Source organism: Echinops telfairi, unplaced genomic scaffold (assembly GCF_000313985.2).
Source record: "Echinops telfairi isolate 266 unplaced genomic scaffold, ASM31398v2 ScPeMD7_655;HRSCAF=1070, whole genome shotgun sequence".
NCBI lineage: Eukaryota > Metazoa > Chordata > Mammalia > Afrosoricida > Tenrecidae > Echinops > Echinops telfairi.
The window spans coordinates 28,082,255-28,097,364 of record NW_022104553.1 but is presented as its reverse complement, the minus strand read 5'-3'; the positions used below and the strand labels follow the sequence as shown (position 1 = coordinate 28,097,364).

The window sequence follows — 15,110 nt, the reverse complement described above, 5'->3', positions numbered from 1 at the left end:
GGGGGCCGGTGGGTGTGGGGAGAGAGCACCATCAGAGGCCAGAAGGCCATGCCCAGTTGTCCCTTCCCTGAGCACACCCCCCCCCCATGACCCACCACAGCATGCAGAGGCCCCGCACCCACCCTCCCACTGAGCACACGGATGGCACCCAGTACTTGTGTCGAGTGAAGGATGCCTTGTGGGAGAACTGCACCCCAGCACTCCAGCAACAAAGAACTAGCCTTCCCACTAGCCCCCTGTCATCCGACTCGTAGCAGCGCAATACAGGAGCCCGGGTGGCACGGTGGTTACTCAGGGGGCTGCTCACCACAAGGTCGGTGGTTCGAAACCACCAGCCGCTCAGAAAGGAAAAGAAGAGGCTTACTGCTCCCTTGGAGACTCATAGCCTCGGATTCCCAGAGGAGTCAGGTCTACCCCGCCCCGTGGGGTCATTAGGAGATGGCATGGGCTCAATGCCAGTTTAGTGAAATGGCCGGGGGGCAAAGATGGCTTGCCCGGCACTAAGTAGGGGCTGGTGCACCAGGCCTGTCCCGCAGTGCTGTGGAAGAAAGGGGTGGCGATCCGCCCCTGCGGAGATTACAGCCCAGGAAACAGCGGTCCTACTTGGCAAGCACCCGGGTAGGAACCAGCTGCCAGAGACCCCGCCCACTTTGTCCCCCGGGTGGGAGGAGCCGCTGCCTGGCCCCGCCCCCTCCCTGGACTGGCTGGCCGCAGACCAGACGTCAGTGGTTTCCGGAAGCGGGCCTTTCTTCGGGGCCTGTCCGAGTCTGGAAAGAGGCTCCCTGGACACCTGCTCCACACACAGCGACCGCCAGCCTCCACTGACAGACGGGGCCCTGGCCGGGAATCGAACCCGCAGCTCACGCGTGCAAAGTGAGGAGTCTCCCACTGACCCACCGCCGTCCCTGCTAGCTGCCTGGACCCAGTACCGTTGAGTCGATGCCCTATGCGACAGACGTGTCGTGGGCCCAAAGGAGGGGACTGAGCCGCCTCAGGTTTCCAAGCCCATGAATCTTTCCGGGAGCAGACCGCAGCGCTTTTCTCCTCCGGAGAGCTGGGCGGGTTCGAACTGCTGACCTTGCAGGGGGCAGTTCACAAAGAACCCCGGGAAAGTCACTCAGGAAGACAGGCAGGAAGCAGTGACGCCCCTGGCAGTGCCGACGACAGACAAGGGAGTGCATCGGGGGTCCCTCAGCTGCAGTGGGGGAGAGACCCCCTGCTCTGGCCCTGGTGAGTGAGGGTGACTGCCCACAGCGGCTGTCCGACAAGCCAGGACAGCTTCCCCTGTGTCTGGGCTGGCCCCAACTCCACCTCCATCTCTCCTCCAGCAGCCCAGAGGGTCCTATTAAAATGCAGCTGGCCAGGGCGCCCTCTGCTTCGTTCCCCCTGATGCCCCCACAGGGCCCATCTCTCTGACCTCACCCCTGACCCTACAAACCACTCTGGGCTCCATGCTGCTAACACCTGCAGGCTGCAGGAGCAGGTGTGCAGCCACCAGCTGGGAGCCCCCTCACCCTCTCCTACCTCCTACCCCTTAAGCCGCTTGTCCCACCAGCAGCCCTTCCCCAGCCCTCCCTACCAGGCTCCCCGCATCGCTGGCCCACCTCATACAAACACTTGTGTGTCCCAGAGAGCAGGGACAGTGTTGGGCTCCCAGCTGTGTCCCCTGCAGCAGTGCCTGGCACAGACAGCCCACAGCGCCTCATTCCATGGGACAAGCCTTTCCTGAGGCCCTCATGTGCCACCCTTTCATCATCCCCCAGGACAGGGCCTCCCTCCCTCCCTCCCCGTCTCAGAAGTCAGGAACTTCTCTCTAATGGTCTCTCTGTCCCTGCCCCGAGTCTCTGCTGGGGGGTGTCCCAGCACCTGACTCCGCCCTGCTGCTCTGTCTCTACCTGCTTCTGCCTCAGTCGGCCCGTCTCCCTGCGTTTTAACCACCAGTGGCTGAGGCTTTGGCAAGGGCTGTTCCCTCTGCTTGACATGCTGTTCCCTGCTGTCTGCCTGGTAACCTCCTTCCTACTCATCCTTCAGGACCCAGCACAGGCTCATCCTCCAGGAAGCCAATGCTCTTTCCCTGTGGATCCCAGGGAGAGGTGTCTCCTCCAGCTCCCTCCAGGACTTCCCCCAATGCTGCCCTGATCACGGGGGCGAGGCTGGGGTCCTGCAGGCTCCCAGCATGGTCAGCCTCCAAGCCATTTGAGGAGGAAGCACACGCTCAAAAAGCCCAGGTCCCAAAGGCCCAAGTGCAAGCTGCACTGAGGGCGCTGTGGAGCGGAGCAAGGCTCCGGGCACTTACAGGACATTCATGGAAATGTTTCAACTCAGGGAAGCCGCAGTGCCAAGCAATCTGGAAGAGGGCGACCTTGTCAACCCCTGGATGAGATCCCAGTCCCTGCCCATTCTGAAGGAAGGTGATCCGACAGCACAATCCGGGTGTTAGCAGAACGATGATCAATGTCACACTGTTAGGGACGGAATGGTACAAGCCCCACCTCCTCCCCTGCCCCTCCCCAGTATGTGCCACTGTGGCTGGGCTGTGGCTCTCAGTGAGGGGTGTGTGCTCAGGTAATGATGTGATATGAACACCCCGCCCCCCCCCCATGGTGTGGCCATTGCAAGAAGCCGGTAAAAGGATTAAAGGCAGTGCATCTTTCCATCCCTCCATCACTGTCCTGATCCAATGCTGGGGAGTGTCCTTAAGGTATGGCTTTTTACCTTCACAAGAGGTGACAGGAGAGAACTCGGGGGGCATGAGGGGCACTCACACAAAGAAAGAAGAGTGGAGTGGAGTGAGTCCTCTGAACCTGGGGTCCCTGTATTGAGAAGGTTCTAGATCGGGGCAAGGCTGAGGCCAGGCTAGGCAGCGATCTCCAAGGAATGCCCTGCCTCCTCCCAAACTCACTGCCACTGAGTGGATTCTGACTCACAGTGACCCTACAGAACAGGGTAGAACCTCCCTTGCGGTTTGCCAAGCCTGTAGTAGAAAGCCTCATCTCCCTCCAGATGAGCTCCTCACGGGTTTGAACGGGTGACCTTGCAGTGAACAGCCCAACGAGGAACCCACTCTTGCCACGAAGGCTCCTCAAATCCAGGGCCTGCAGATGCTGAACGGAGACAGGGACTTTCCTCTAACGGGAAGAGAGGAGAGCGCGAGAGAGCCTTCCTCAATTGGGTCCTTGACATTTGGACTTCTGGCCTCCTCACCTACCTGGACATATAATCAAGAGGGACCAGTCCCTGGAGAAGGACCCCACGCTCGGTGAAGCAGAGCTTAAGGAAACAGAGGAAGACCGTCTGAGAGATGGCACAGTGGCAGGAACGATGGGTTCAGCACGGCTCTGATCAGGAGGATGGCTTGGGACAGGGTGGTGTTTTGTTCCATTAAACACAGGGTCGCTGTACATTGAAACCACCTCCAGGGCACCACAGCCACATCCCCCTGCATCGACGAGACTGGGATCCCTGGCAGGGCAGATCCGGCTCCTCTTAAGGTTGCCCTCCCTGCCCAGCACAGGCTGGGTGGTTGGTTGGTCAAGGGCGGCCCTAAGACTCCACTCTTGGGACGCTGCCTCTGTTCTTGCCTAGGGCAAACTGTACCTCCTTTCAGGCCCTTGTACTGCCCTCACATCCCGACCAGCTGGGCAGTGACTGTCTGGGTTTGTTCTCAGCACACTGAAGATCCCCTTCAAAGCAAGAGCTGGGCATTCCCTAACTCCATGCCCCAGCAAGGTGACAAAGCCAGAGGGGTAACAGCCCCAGGCCCTGGACAAGGCCCCACCTCTGACTTCACACCACTGCCCTGCAGGGTCTACAATGCCCACTATGACTTCACCCAGTTGGCCTGGGAAAGGCATCAGAGGGTTGCCCCGGGCTACCAGGTCTTTTGTATCCACTGTGACCCTGGGCCCTCAGTCCTTTCACGCCCACCAGGCCCTCCCCTCCTGGGAGGACCTCCAAGCTCAACCATGTCCCGAGCATCCACTGGACCGTCCGTGCCCACCATGTCTCCTCAGCCTCCTGGTGCCGCCTCGGGGCCCAACTCGACCGTGAGCCCCAGCAGTTCCAAGTCCACCCGGTCAGCAGGCACCAAGCCACCTTCTAAGCAGCCCGGCAGCAAGTCCAGGACCCCCAGCAGGGCCAGCACGGACACCAAAGCCAGCAAGGCCGGCCGCTCGAGGCGCCGCCGACAGAGGAGTGCACAAAGCAGGGGCCGGACTCCCGGCAGGAGGGGAAGCCGGAAGTCCCAGAGGTCCCCCAGCAGGGCCAGCACCCACAGCAGGGTGAGAACACCCAGGGCTCGAGTGGGCCCGGCCGGCAGGATGAGAACGCCGACTGTCCAGCACAAACACCGCGGGGCGAGGAGTCACAGCCGGCCCAGAACCGCCACTCAGGCCAGGAATGCCAGCCCGTCTGGGACGGTGAGCAGGGAGAAGAGTGACAGCCCCCCAGGGGCCTCAGGGATGGGCAGCAGTTCTGGGCTGGCCGCTGTCCCCAGCAGGGCCAAGAGTTACAGCCCCGCGAGGCCTGCCACCAAGGAGAAGAGCTACAGCCAGTCTCTACTGTCACCAAGGAGAGCGAGGAGTTCGGGTCAGACGGTCACCCCCAGTGAGGAAAGGAGTTACAGCCCGTCCAAGATGTCCAGTGGGGCCACGAGTGACAACCAGGCCAGGAGCCCCAGCAGGATGAGAAGTCCCAGCGGGTCTCGGACCCACAGCAGGACCCGAAACCTCAGCTGGTCCAGGAGCCCCAGCAGAGTAAGAAGTCCCAGCGGGTCTCGGACCCACAGCAGGACCCGAAACCCGAACAGGTCCAGGAGCCCCAGCAGAGTAAGAAGCTACAGTCGGAAGAGAAGCCATAGCTGGGCCAGAAACCACAGCTGGAGCAGCAGGAGCAGAAGCCGGGCCCGGGAGAGTTCCTCGAGCCAGTCTGGGACCCACGGCAAGGGGCCAAGTCGTACCTCCCTGAGAAGGCCCAGGAAGGAGCGAAGAAGGCAGAGCCCGTCTAGCAGCTCCAGCGACGACGACCCAAGTCCCCGCTGGCAGAGAAGCCCCAGCAGGAGGTGCCCCAGCAGATCCAGAGCACGCAGCCCATCGCGAACTGCCCGCAGGTGGAGAGAGTCCAGCGCAGTGGGAAGACGCAGCAGCGAGAGCAGCCCCGACCAATCTAGAACACCCATCAAGAGACGCTATCACAGGCCAGCTCGACCCAACACCTGGGAGCGCCATCACAGCCGCTCTAGGACCGCCAGCCCCAAGCGAGGCTGCAGCGGCTCTAGCATGCCCAAGGATGAAGGAGGCCACAGCCAATCTACCACCTCCAGCCAGGAGAACACGCACAGCCAGGCTAGAAAGCCCTCGAGGAGGGCAAGGAGTCCCAGTGAGGCCCGAACCCCCAGCGAGACCTGGAGCCCGTCGCCGTCGAGAACCCCCAGCAGAGCCCCAGTCCTTGGACAGGAGGTGGCTCGGGCCATCGCCAGCACCACCACCAAGCCGAAGACCACTTCACCTGGGGACAAATCCTCCTCGTCGTCTTCTAAGCTGGCGTAGCCCCCGGTCTCCGCTGGCTCACGGGTCTCTGTCATGGCCGGGGAAGGGGACAGGAGACAGGAGAGAGCAGCAGCTGGGCAGTGTCCGACCACCCCGGCCAGCTCTCCACAGCCACACCTCCGGCCACAAGGGCTTCTCTGACGCAGACTGTTGGCAGGTTGAGAGGGATACTGGGTAAGGGGAGAGAAAAGGCCCGTGTTGACCCAATACATTTTTACATATCACCCTCCACCCTGGCCCAGATCCAGCTGTGGGGTCTGCCCCATGGGGGGGTGAGGGGGCCAGGTTTGGGGGGGATGGGCAGCAGTCGGGGGGAGACAAAGATGGCTGTAGATCCCCGCCTGCCTGACCTTGGCTTCTCCGAGGGCTTTAGTTTCCCCATCTGGGCACCACGGTGCTCAATGGCCCTGCACTCTCCCAGTAATCCCCGGCTCCTGGTGCAGGGGCCAACTGGGTTGAACAAGGGCCTTAAGCGGCTGAACTGGGGGGAGGTCTGGGATTGGGAGGACACGCCAAAGTGGCAGTTGCAGGTAGGGATCACTGGGGAGTGGGGGCGGGGGGGGGCGAATGATCAGGAAGTATTTCGACAGCCAAGCATGGCCAAGGCCGACCCCGGGTTGTGAATGTCAGCCCCGTTCTCCCTGGATTTAGTCTGTCCAGGCTGCAGTATCGGCCCCCGGTGGCCCTCCAGTGTGGCTTCAAGCAGAGCGGTCTTAACGTTCTCCAGCAGGTTCCTGTTCTTTTGAGAAAGGGCTTCTCCTTTTAACCAGGTTAGGCCAGAGACCCTGAGCCCCCACTGCACAGACCAAAGGACGGGGAGCCTGTGGAATAAACAGCTAGCTCTGGGTCGTGCTAGCTCGTGGGCCCTGGCTCATCCCGGAAGCCTAGATATAATGACCTCATAAAACAGTGGTCTCGCTCCATGAAAGGTTTCTGGGGGTACCAATCTAGTTATGTTTTTAGTACAGACTGCCAGTATGTGGTAGGGAGTCCATGAACAGGGGCTGTTACGCAAACCCTGCCCCCATCATCTGCTGTAGCCCAGCCCTTCCACATCCTGGCACTTTCCAACGTCCTCTTGGCCCTTGTCTACCTGGAGGGCTCCTACTCACCCTTCAAAGCCCACATCAAACCTGACACTCTACTTCTTCCCAGCCCCAACACTGCATCTTTCCCGAAACTTTCCCTGACTCCTTTCTCTGCCTCCTCACCCATCCTGGAGTCACCTTTACTTTCATACGAGCGCCCCCATTTCCCATTAGGCTGCCGTCCGTAAGGTCAGCAGTTCAAGACCACCAGCCGATCCTTGAGAGAAAGTCAGGGCTTTCTGTTCCCGTAAAGAGTTAGTCTTCGGCAACTCACAGAGGCAGTGCTACCCTGCCCTATAGACATCAGATGGCAGTGAGTGAGTGAGTGTGCCCTGAAAGGAGCCCCGGGGCACAGTGTTCAAGCACTTGGCCGCTAACCGCAAGGCTGTCAGTTGGCGCTGTGGGGAGAGACATGGTGGGCTGCTTCGGTAAAGATTACAGCCTTAGGAATACCTCGGGACAGTTCTGCTCTGTCAGAATGGACTCCACCACAATGGGGTGGGTGAGTTTGGGGGACTCCCTGAAGGTGAAGAACCACGTGAGCAAGTGAGCAGTCCGACTTGGCAGGATCAACTTCACCTCCTACACGCCCAGGCCTGTGCTGGGAGCTCCGGAGCCTGGGCGTGGTGGTTACTGCCTTGAACTGCTGACCACAAGGTTGGCTGTTCTCACCCACCACTCGCCCCTTCTGAGAAAGATGAGACTCTACTTCGTTCAGATGACCAGCAGCTTTTTCCAGAGTGGGTGATACTGCCCTCTAGAGGTGCTGGAAGGATCAGGGGGAGGAGCCGTAAAAACAGATAATTACACTTTATCCTGGATTATGGACTAGGGCACCAAAGGTTTGACTAGCCAGGGGGATCCCAAATCAATTTTTTTCCCCTGGCTTGAATTTTTTCTCTTGTGAAGCTGAGGACCAGAGGTATTTCCACCTGAGGAATCGAATAGTTCCACTGCAGTTAGCCCTGGCAGCGCAGTGATTGCCAGCTCAACAGGTCAGTGGTTGGAATCCAGCAGCCACTATTAGGAGAAAGATGTGGTCATCTGCTTCCATGAAGATTCCAAAAACAAACACTGCCACCAAGTCAACTCCGCCTCACCTCGACCCTGCAGGATGGAGCTCCACCTCCCCTGCGGGTTTCTGAGGTTGCAAATCTTAATGGGAGCAGACAGCCTCATCTTTCTGAAGCTGGCGGCCTTGAACCATCACTCTGGCTAGGAGACCAATGAGTAATCCACAATGCCACCAAAACTATCAAATCTCACTACCGTGGAGTTGATTTTGACTTTCAACAACCCTATGGGACTAGGTAGAACTGCCCCTGTGAGTTTCCAGGCTGTAACTCTTCAGGGGAGTAGAAAGCCTCCTCTTTCTCCCAGGAAGAGACTGATGGTTTCGAACTGCTAACCTCATGGTTAGCAGCCCAACTTGTAACCCCAACAACACCAGGGCTCCAATAGAGCTCCGATAAGGAGTTTTGCCCTGCCCTAAAAGGTCACTGTGAATCACAATCAACTGGGCAGCAAAGGCTTTGCTTTCTACCATTAGAAGGTTGGCCAGATTTAGCAAATAAAATCTGATTTTGAATTTCAGACAAACCAACAATAGGGTAATAATGTCACCTGCAATATTTGGGGCATTATTTTCTTAGAATCTTCACTATGCGTTTCCAATTTATCTCACCAATGTACACCAGGGACAACCAGGATTTCCAAGGCTACAATGGGGGCGATGACCATAGGTTTGGCTTCTCCTTCTCCAAACCCGAGGACCTCTGGTCGCGTAGTGGTTAGGCACTGAGTTGCTAACTGCTAGGTCAGCAGTTCGAAACCACCAGCCGCTCCCTCAGAAAGATGAGTCTTTCTACTCCTATAAAGAGTTAGTCTCAGAAACACACAAAGGCAGTGCTACCCTGTCAGATGGGGGTCTCCGTGAGTAACCATGGACTGGCTGGCAGTGAATTTATTTTGGTTTTTATTGGCTTCTCCAAGTCAGCATCACTGATTGCCCCTTCCAAAAACTGCCCCGCCTCTAGTGGACCCATCCCTTGGTGGATAAGGCCTTTCAATCCCGTACGCCAGACACCCCACGATGCCCAAGCCTACAGCAAACATCCCAAGATGCCCCGGGGATACACAATAGGCACCGGTTCCCACAAGTCAGGCGAGGAAGCCAGAGCAGACCTTCATACACTGGAGAAGGCAATTATGGACCAGCTCCCAAATGCGCTGGGGCAGTGCTTCCCAAGGGGCCGCTGGCCCAATCACGATCACGTTCCAGCGTGTCCAGGGTCGAGGCGACGCTTCCAAGGGGCTGGCAGAAAACCCCCCACAAAGAGCCAGGATCAATCCTTCCCCAGCATGCACTCGGCCCATAACGACCAGCAGGCCGCCTCCCACACTCCAACCTTGGCCTAGGCGCCCCGTTTTCCCAGGACGCCCCCAGGAACCGGATGAGGCACGACAGGGGAATGGGGGTCTCGTGCACGAGCCATCGCGGCCCAGGTCCGCTGCCAGCTCCGCCGTGACAGGCCCGTCACTCCCATCATGCAAAGGGCCACGCTGCCCGCTGCCCGCTGCCCGCTACCCAGCATGCCCCGCGCACCGGGCCCGGACACTCACCGGCGCTGGCGGCCCCCGCGCGGGCTCGACGGCGGCGGCTGGGTGGCCCGGCCCGGGCTCTGCGCCTGCGCTGCAAACGGGGTCGGGGGGAGCGCCCGGGGCGTGCAGGGTCTAAGGCGCTTGCGCGTCGAAACGGACCGTGCCTGTCGCGCGCGGAGCAGAGGGGGCCCCCCAGATCTGGCGCGCGGAGAGGCCCGCCCGGGGGCTGCCGGGCTTCGCCCCTCGCTGGCCGGCTGCTCTTGGTACGGTCCGCGGGGCGCCCGGACAGCTGCAGGGCGCGCGCCTGCGTGTGCGGCGCCGGAGCCTCCCGGCCCCCCCTTATAAAAATGGGCTAGGGCGGGGGGCGTCAATTCGATCTGAATCGGCCTTCAGAGGCCTCATTTGCATAATTTTAGCACGGGGCGGTGGCTGGCTTCCTGCTGGAAGGGTTGATTTGCATAGTCCCCGAAGAAGCCCTGCTCCTGAGCGCAGTGATTAGCATAGGGGGAGGGGAGGAGGGGGGGGGGAAGGGTCCGCCCGAGCCATAGCGCCTGCGCACAAGGACTGCGGACTAGCGCGGAAAATTATCCTTGACTTACTTGGGGACCAGTTTGCACCTGGAGAAGGGGTCACTAGGGCCAAAGCCCTTACCACCACTAAGCCCTGCAACCAGGATCAATAGAGGTTTGCAACCAGAATCAATAGAGGTTTTTGGTGGTGTTTTTTTTTCATTTAAAGCGTCAGGCCCTGTACTTAGGTTTTCTGCAGTGAGCAAGACAAACCTAACCCCTGCTCTCTTAGAGCCAGTTAAAAGATCAGAAAAGGGTCAGACCTGGTGGGTAGGGGGATGGATGGTGAAGAATAGGAGCCCTAAGGAGGCGCCTGCTTCAGGCTGCGGGGTAGGCAAAGCTTTTAAGAGGCTGCGAACTTCCAGCCAAAATCAGCCACAGCTCCAAGGGGAATCTTTGTGGCAGATGGAACCGCCAGAGGCCAAGAAAATGCGTGCTTTGAGGAAATGCAAGCCCTTTGGTTGGCCTGAAATCGGTTCCCTTTGCCAGGAAGCCAGGAATAATAGGGAAGTGCTCTTATCAGTGAAATTGGTTGCTGTCAAAGCCATTAGAACTCCAGGATGCCCTGTGTGTCAGAGCAGAACTCTGCTCAGTAGGATTTCTATTGCTGTACCTTTGGGAAATAGATGGCCAGACCTTTCTTTTGAGGCACATTCACCATTCACACCCAGGTTTTTGCACAGATTGATGAGCGTATAAAAGTTTTTCAGCATTCCAGACTTCCAGGAAGCCTTGGTCACAACCCAGATCCACACTCTCCAATGGCATCCTGCTGCACTTAGGAAAATGCCGAACACCTTATCCTGGCTACCTAGGACTGCTTAGGTAGTTCCCCGGTGAGGAATGAGATTCGTTCCTAAGTCCCATGTGTAGGTCAGTTGGAACAGGTCCTGTTATTAGAGCTTCAGGGTGGTTACTCTTTGGGCTGCCACCTACAAGGCCAGCAGTTCAAATCCCCCCACCACCCTGCAGGAGAAAGATGAGGCTTTTTATTCCTTTAAAAAAGTTGCCATCTTGGAAATTCACAGACAATTATACCCTGCCCTATAGGGTCGCATTGAGGGCCTTCCTTGCCTTCACTGCCCCTCTGCTTTACCAAGCAGGATGGCCTTCTCCAGGGACTGGTCTCTCCTGGCAAGATGTCCACAGTGTGTAAGAGACAGTCTTGCCATCTTTGCCTCTGAGGCAGTGGTTCTCAACCTACCTAACGCCTCAACCCTTTAATACAGTTAGTTCCTCATGCTGTGGTGACCCCCCCCAACTATCAAATTATTTTCGTTGCTACTCCATCAGTGTAATTTTGCTACTGTTAGGAATTGGGCTGTGAAAGGGTCGTTCGACCCCCAAAGAGGTCATGACCCACAGGTTGAGAACCGCTGCTCTAAGGAGTATTCTGGCCATACTTCTTGCAACACAGATCTCGGTTTGTCCGTGGTACTTTCAACATTCTTCTCCCAGTCTTCCTTAGTCATTGTCCAACTTTCACATGCCTATGAGGCCATGGAGAATCCTATGGCTTGGGTCAGGTGCACCAGAGTCCTCAAAGTAACATGCTTGCTCATCAATCCTCAAAAGAGGTCTTGGGCAGCAGGTTTACGCAATGCAATTAGGTATTTACCTCATGCAATTCAATGCCATTTATGACTTCATGCTCCTGGCTTCCCACCACTTGTCTGTGAGTTTGTCTAACTGTGGTGGCTTGTGTGTGCAGTGATACTAGGAGTGTCAAGTAGCTAGCTTAGGGACAGGGGGTTGTCCCTCCCATGCCTGCAAAGGCCCCCATAGAAGAGGTTGCAAAGAAAGCAGGCAACCGTTAGACACCTATGAAGACCCCAAACTGAGCATGCTCATGCTCAAGCCCCGGAGCCAGGTAGGAAGTACACCTGGGAAGGCTGAACTAGGCCCAGGCTCATGACATGACCCAGGTGGGCCTAACTCAGCCGTTGGGGGAGCATGCACACATGCCTGCTCTCGTCCTACTCAGGGACCATAGCCTCTTGGCTCACCTGCTTTCAGCCTCTAGGTTCTTGGACTTCTGGCCTCCCGGATCCCCTCCCCACCCCAAGATCCATACGCGTGGGTGCTCTTTTCCACGTGGTTGTTCGGGACCAGTGGTGAACTCCCTTGAAACTGCAAAACCTGAAACTGGCCCTGTCCTTCATAGAAACCCACTGGGATTACAAAACAGGCTTCGGCATAAATTCTTTCATCATGCGAAGCCAAGAACCTAACAGAAGCTATGTCACTGGAATTTCAAATACCAGCAGGTTAGCCCAAAATGATCAAGTTTCAGCGGGGCTTCCAGACTAAGAGCAGACCATGAAACAGGACTCAGTTACCCACTTAGGAGCTTCTAAGTATTGTCAGATACTGAAAGCCCGAAAACACCAAAACCTCTTAAACTTTGTAGGCGTTTAAATTCTAAGCACCTCATTTGCATAAGACCATGGATGGTGCATTCCCTTTGCGCCTTTGACCATGAGATTACTCATGCCCTCAGGCAGAGTGCACCTGGCAGTTAGATGACCTCCACCCTTTTCTAGCCAGCCCAGGGAGGGGCTCTCTCCCTTGGGGGCTTGCCTGGGTGTGTCCTTAATGGAGATCCCTTTACTGGGGGGTCCCCACAGTCAGGAGTCATTCCCTATCAGTTACGTCCTGACTGTCTTGGTTAGATCTATTGTAAGTGCTTCCTTCCAACATTTTGTTTGTGACCCAATCACGGGCCCACTCCTACTTCTGTCATCCCACCTTGAACTGTGAAGCATTGACTGCTGCCTTTGTGACCGTTTCCTGGGTTCCCCTCCATTATTGATGCCTTTATGACCTCCTGCTAGGGGCTTCCCCCATCCAGACCATGTGTTTATCTGTGTCTTGAAGACTTAATAAATGTTCTGCTTCAGTTATATTTGAGGTCGGTGGTCTCATGTAACATAAAACAACATAATACTACAGGATACGAAATAATAATACAGAAGGAAGAAAAATGCATGAGAAGAGAATGTGTGTGTGTGTGTGTGTGTGTGTGTATGCCGGCACACAGGTATACAGTACTATAACACAAAAACAAAACGAAACAAAAACCCAGTTTAGATAGATCAAAAAAGTCACCATTACAAGTGGGCTCTTGTGCCAATCATATGGCAGCTGCTGGGTACCACAGACTGGTGTTGGAGGGGGCAAGTTTACTAGTGGAGTCGGCTACATGAAAGAGGCAGTCTGGGAGGGGGAATCGAGCTTTTCTGTTTCTGGCACATAGCCCTGTAGCAGCTGAGGTCCGCAGCAACTGCCTGCCCACCTCTGGGAACCTCTCTGTATTGGGGTCTTGCGCCTTGAGTGCTAGCCAATGAGGGACCACTGCTTGAGTCCTAGCCAATCAGGGACCACTGCTTGAGTCCTAGCCAATCAGGGAAAACCACCTTAAAACCCAAAAAACCCAGCCTTGATCTTCACAAGAGCTGCCTCCTAGCAGCAGCAGCAGCAGCAGCAGCAGGTGGGGCAGTTGCTTCCCTGCTCTCACCTGTTCCGTGGGGTAGACTCCCTGGGTGTCTGTCCCCAGCCCATCCTGACTGCACTGTTGGATAAACCTGTTTGCGCTGCCTCCTCCGACCTCCTCCCACCTGTCCGCTCGTTGCCCACCATGCCACGATCCTTTCTAGACACCAGGATCTGCCCACCATCGGGCTCCTGGCGGACCCCAGCAGCACCAAAGTCACGCTGACAGGCAGATGGCGCAGATTTGGCAAACGGTCGATCGCTTTTCCATTTCAGTCACCAAACTGTCGCATTGCTGAGTGATCATCGCAGCTTTGCACAGGGGCTGAGCCGCTCGGATGCTCCGGGATCCTCTCTCTTGATCCTTGAAGATAGTGCTGCTGGTGGACAAGCTGTCGCCTAAGGCTTTGCCAGTGGCTTTGCCACAGGCCTTTCCCTTGATGAGTTCCACTTTAGTCTCAGTTGGGATCGTCAGCTGCAGCACCAGGGCTTTGGTGGCATGGGGACAAGGATCCCAGGGAGAAAAAAAGGGCAGCCCAGGACAGACTGACTCTATCCCACCCCCACCCCCAGCCAGGCGGCAAGGATTTAAATGGCCCCTTCCTCCTGCGCAGAGGCCGATGTGACAATGACCCGCTGCCATCTTGTCGATGCTGACTCACAGCAGTGACCCCCCTGTGGGTGCCCGAGACTGTAACTGCTTACAGGCGTAGAAGACCCCGTGTTTCTCCCATGGAGCTGCTGGTGGTTTCGAACTGCCGACCATGCGGATCGCAACGCTACTCGCACCCACGACACCACCAGGGCTCCTTGCGCTGAAGCCACGTGCAGCGTTTTCACCGAACCTCGCAGAATGGTGTGCGGGTTCCTCATTAGGAGCCACTGTACCCGCAGGTCCGGCCTCTATGCATCTGGGCGGATGTGCAGGTCCATCAGATCAAGTGCATGGGTTCCTCCTCAGCCTGACCTCAGCGCAGGAAAAGACCTGCCGCCTTGTCCATGATTTAAAAGCGGCCGGTGCAACCAGGGAAAACGATGAAGGATTTGCAAGCAGGGATGCTGGGTCGCCCTTTCAAAGCCAGGGCACATTGGCAGAGGAGGAGGGGCAGGTTCCAGTGGTGAGTCGGGGCTGGCCTTAACCCAGGGACTTACTATATTTGATCTAGCCAAGGACCAAGCCCACTTGGCATCCATTTGTCTACTCGCTTCCTGTCGAATGCCACTTCATCTTCAAACCCAGCCTCTTCATCACTCGAAGGCCTTTTGGGGTTCCCTTGGCCCCTTGAGAAGAAAGTGCTTTTCCTTTGGCTTTTCCAAGAGCCGCCCTCGGCCTCACCACTTCTCTCTTGGCACCGATGTCCGCCCCATTACCTACCTCCTCCGCTCCCTTTGTAATACAACACCCCCAGATTCGCTGTTGGCGAAGGTGCAGTGGCTGGCATTGTGCAGATAAAGCAGGATTAGCCACCAGGCAAGCAAGGCCTCGTGGACACTGCTTTGGTGAGGGTGACAGGTGCCTACTCCTGTGAGTTCTACTTGCTCCACAACCAAAAAAGAACCGGAACTCATGGCCTAGGAGTCCCTTCTGATTCAGAGCTACCTGACCTGAAAAGACAGGGTAGGACTGGTGGGGGGTGGGGGTGGGAAGGTTGGGGGGCAGGTGTTCCCAGACTAACTTTGCAGCTTGTTAAAGGGCCTACTTACCATTGAGCTGCTAACCAACCAACCACAAAGTATGAAGTTCAAAACCACCAGCAGTTCCAAGGGAGAAAAGATGGGGCTCTTTCTACTTTCCTAAAGAGTTACAGTCTCAA

The 15,110-nt window shown here is 56.9% G+C and overlaps 1 protein-coding gene across 7 annotated transcripts in view; it reads right to left on the bottom strand.

Annotated features, from left to right (window-relative positions):
- The window catches only part of ZNF428 (zinc finger protein 428), a 10,235-nt gene extending 780 nt beyond the window's left edge, over positions 1–9,455 (bottom strand). Inside the window, exons 1-3 of one of the 7 annotated variants that reach the window (XM_045293025.1) lie at positions 9,257–9,291; positions 8,819–8,948; positions 5,507–5,716 (exon numbers count right to left, since the gene is read on the bottom strand). In XM_045293025.1, coding sequence (XP_045148960.1) covers positions 5,507–5,716; positions 8,819–8,824 — 216 coding nt within the window. In that variant the 5' untranslated portion in view covers positions 8,825–8,948; positions 9,257–9,291. The other 6 variants (XM_045293019.1, XM_045293023.1, XM_045293020.1 and 3 more) reach the window with 6 other exon arrangements.
- Positions 9,456–15,110: the final 5,655 nt, after the last annotated feature.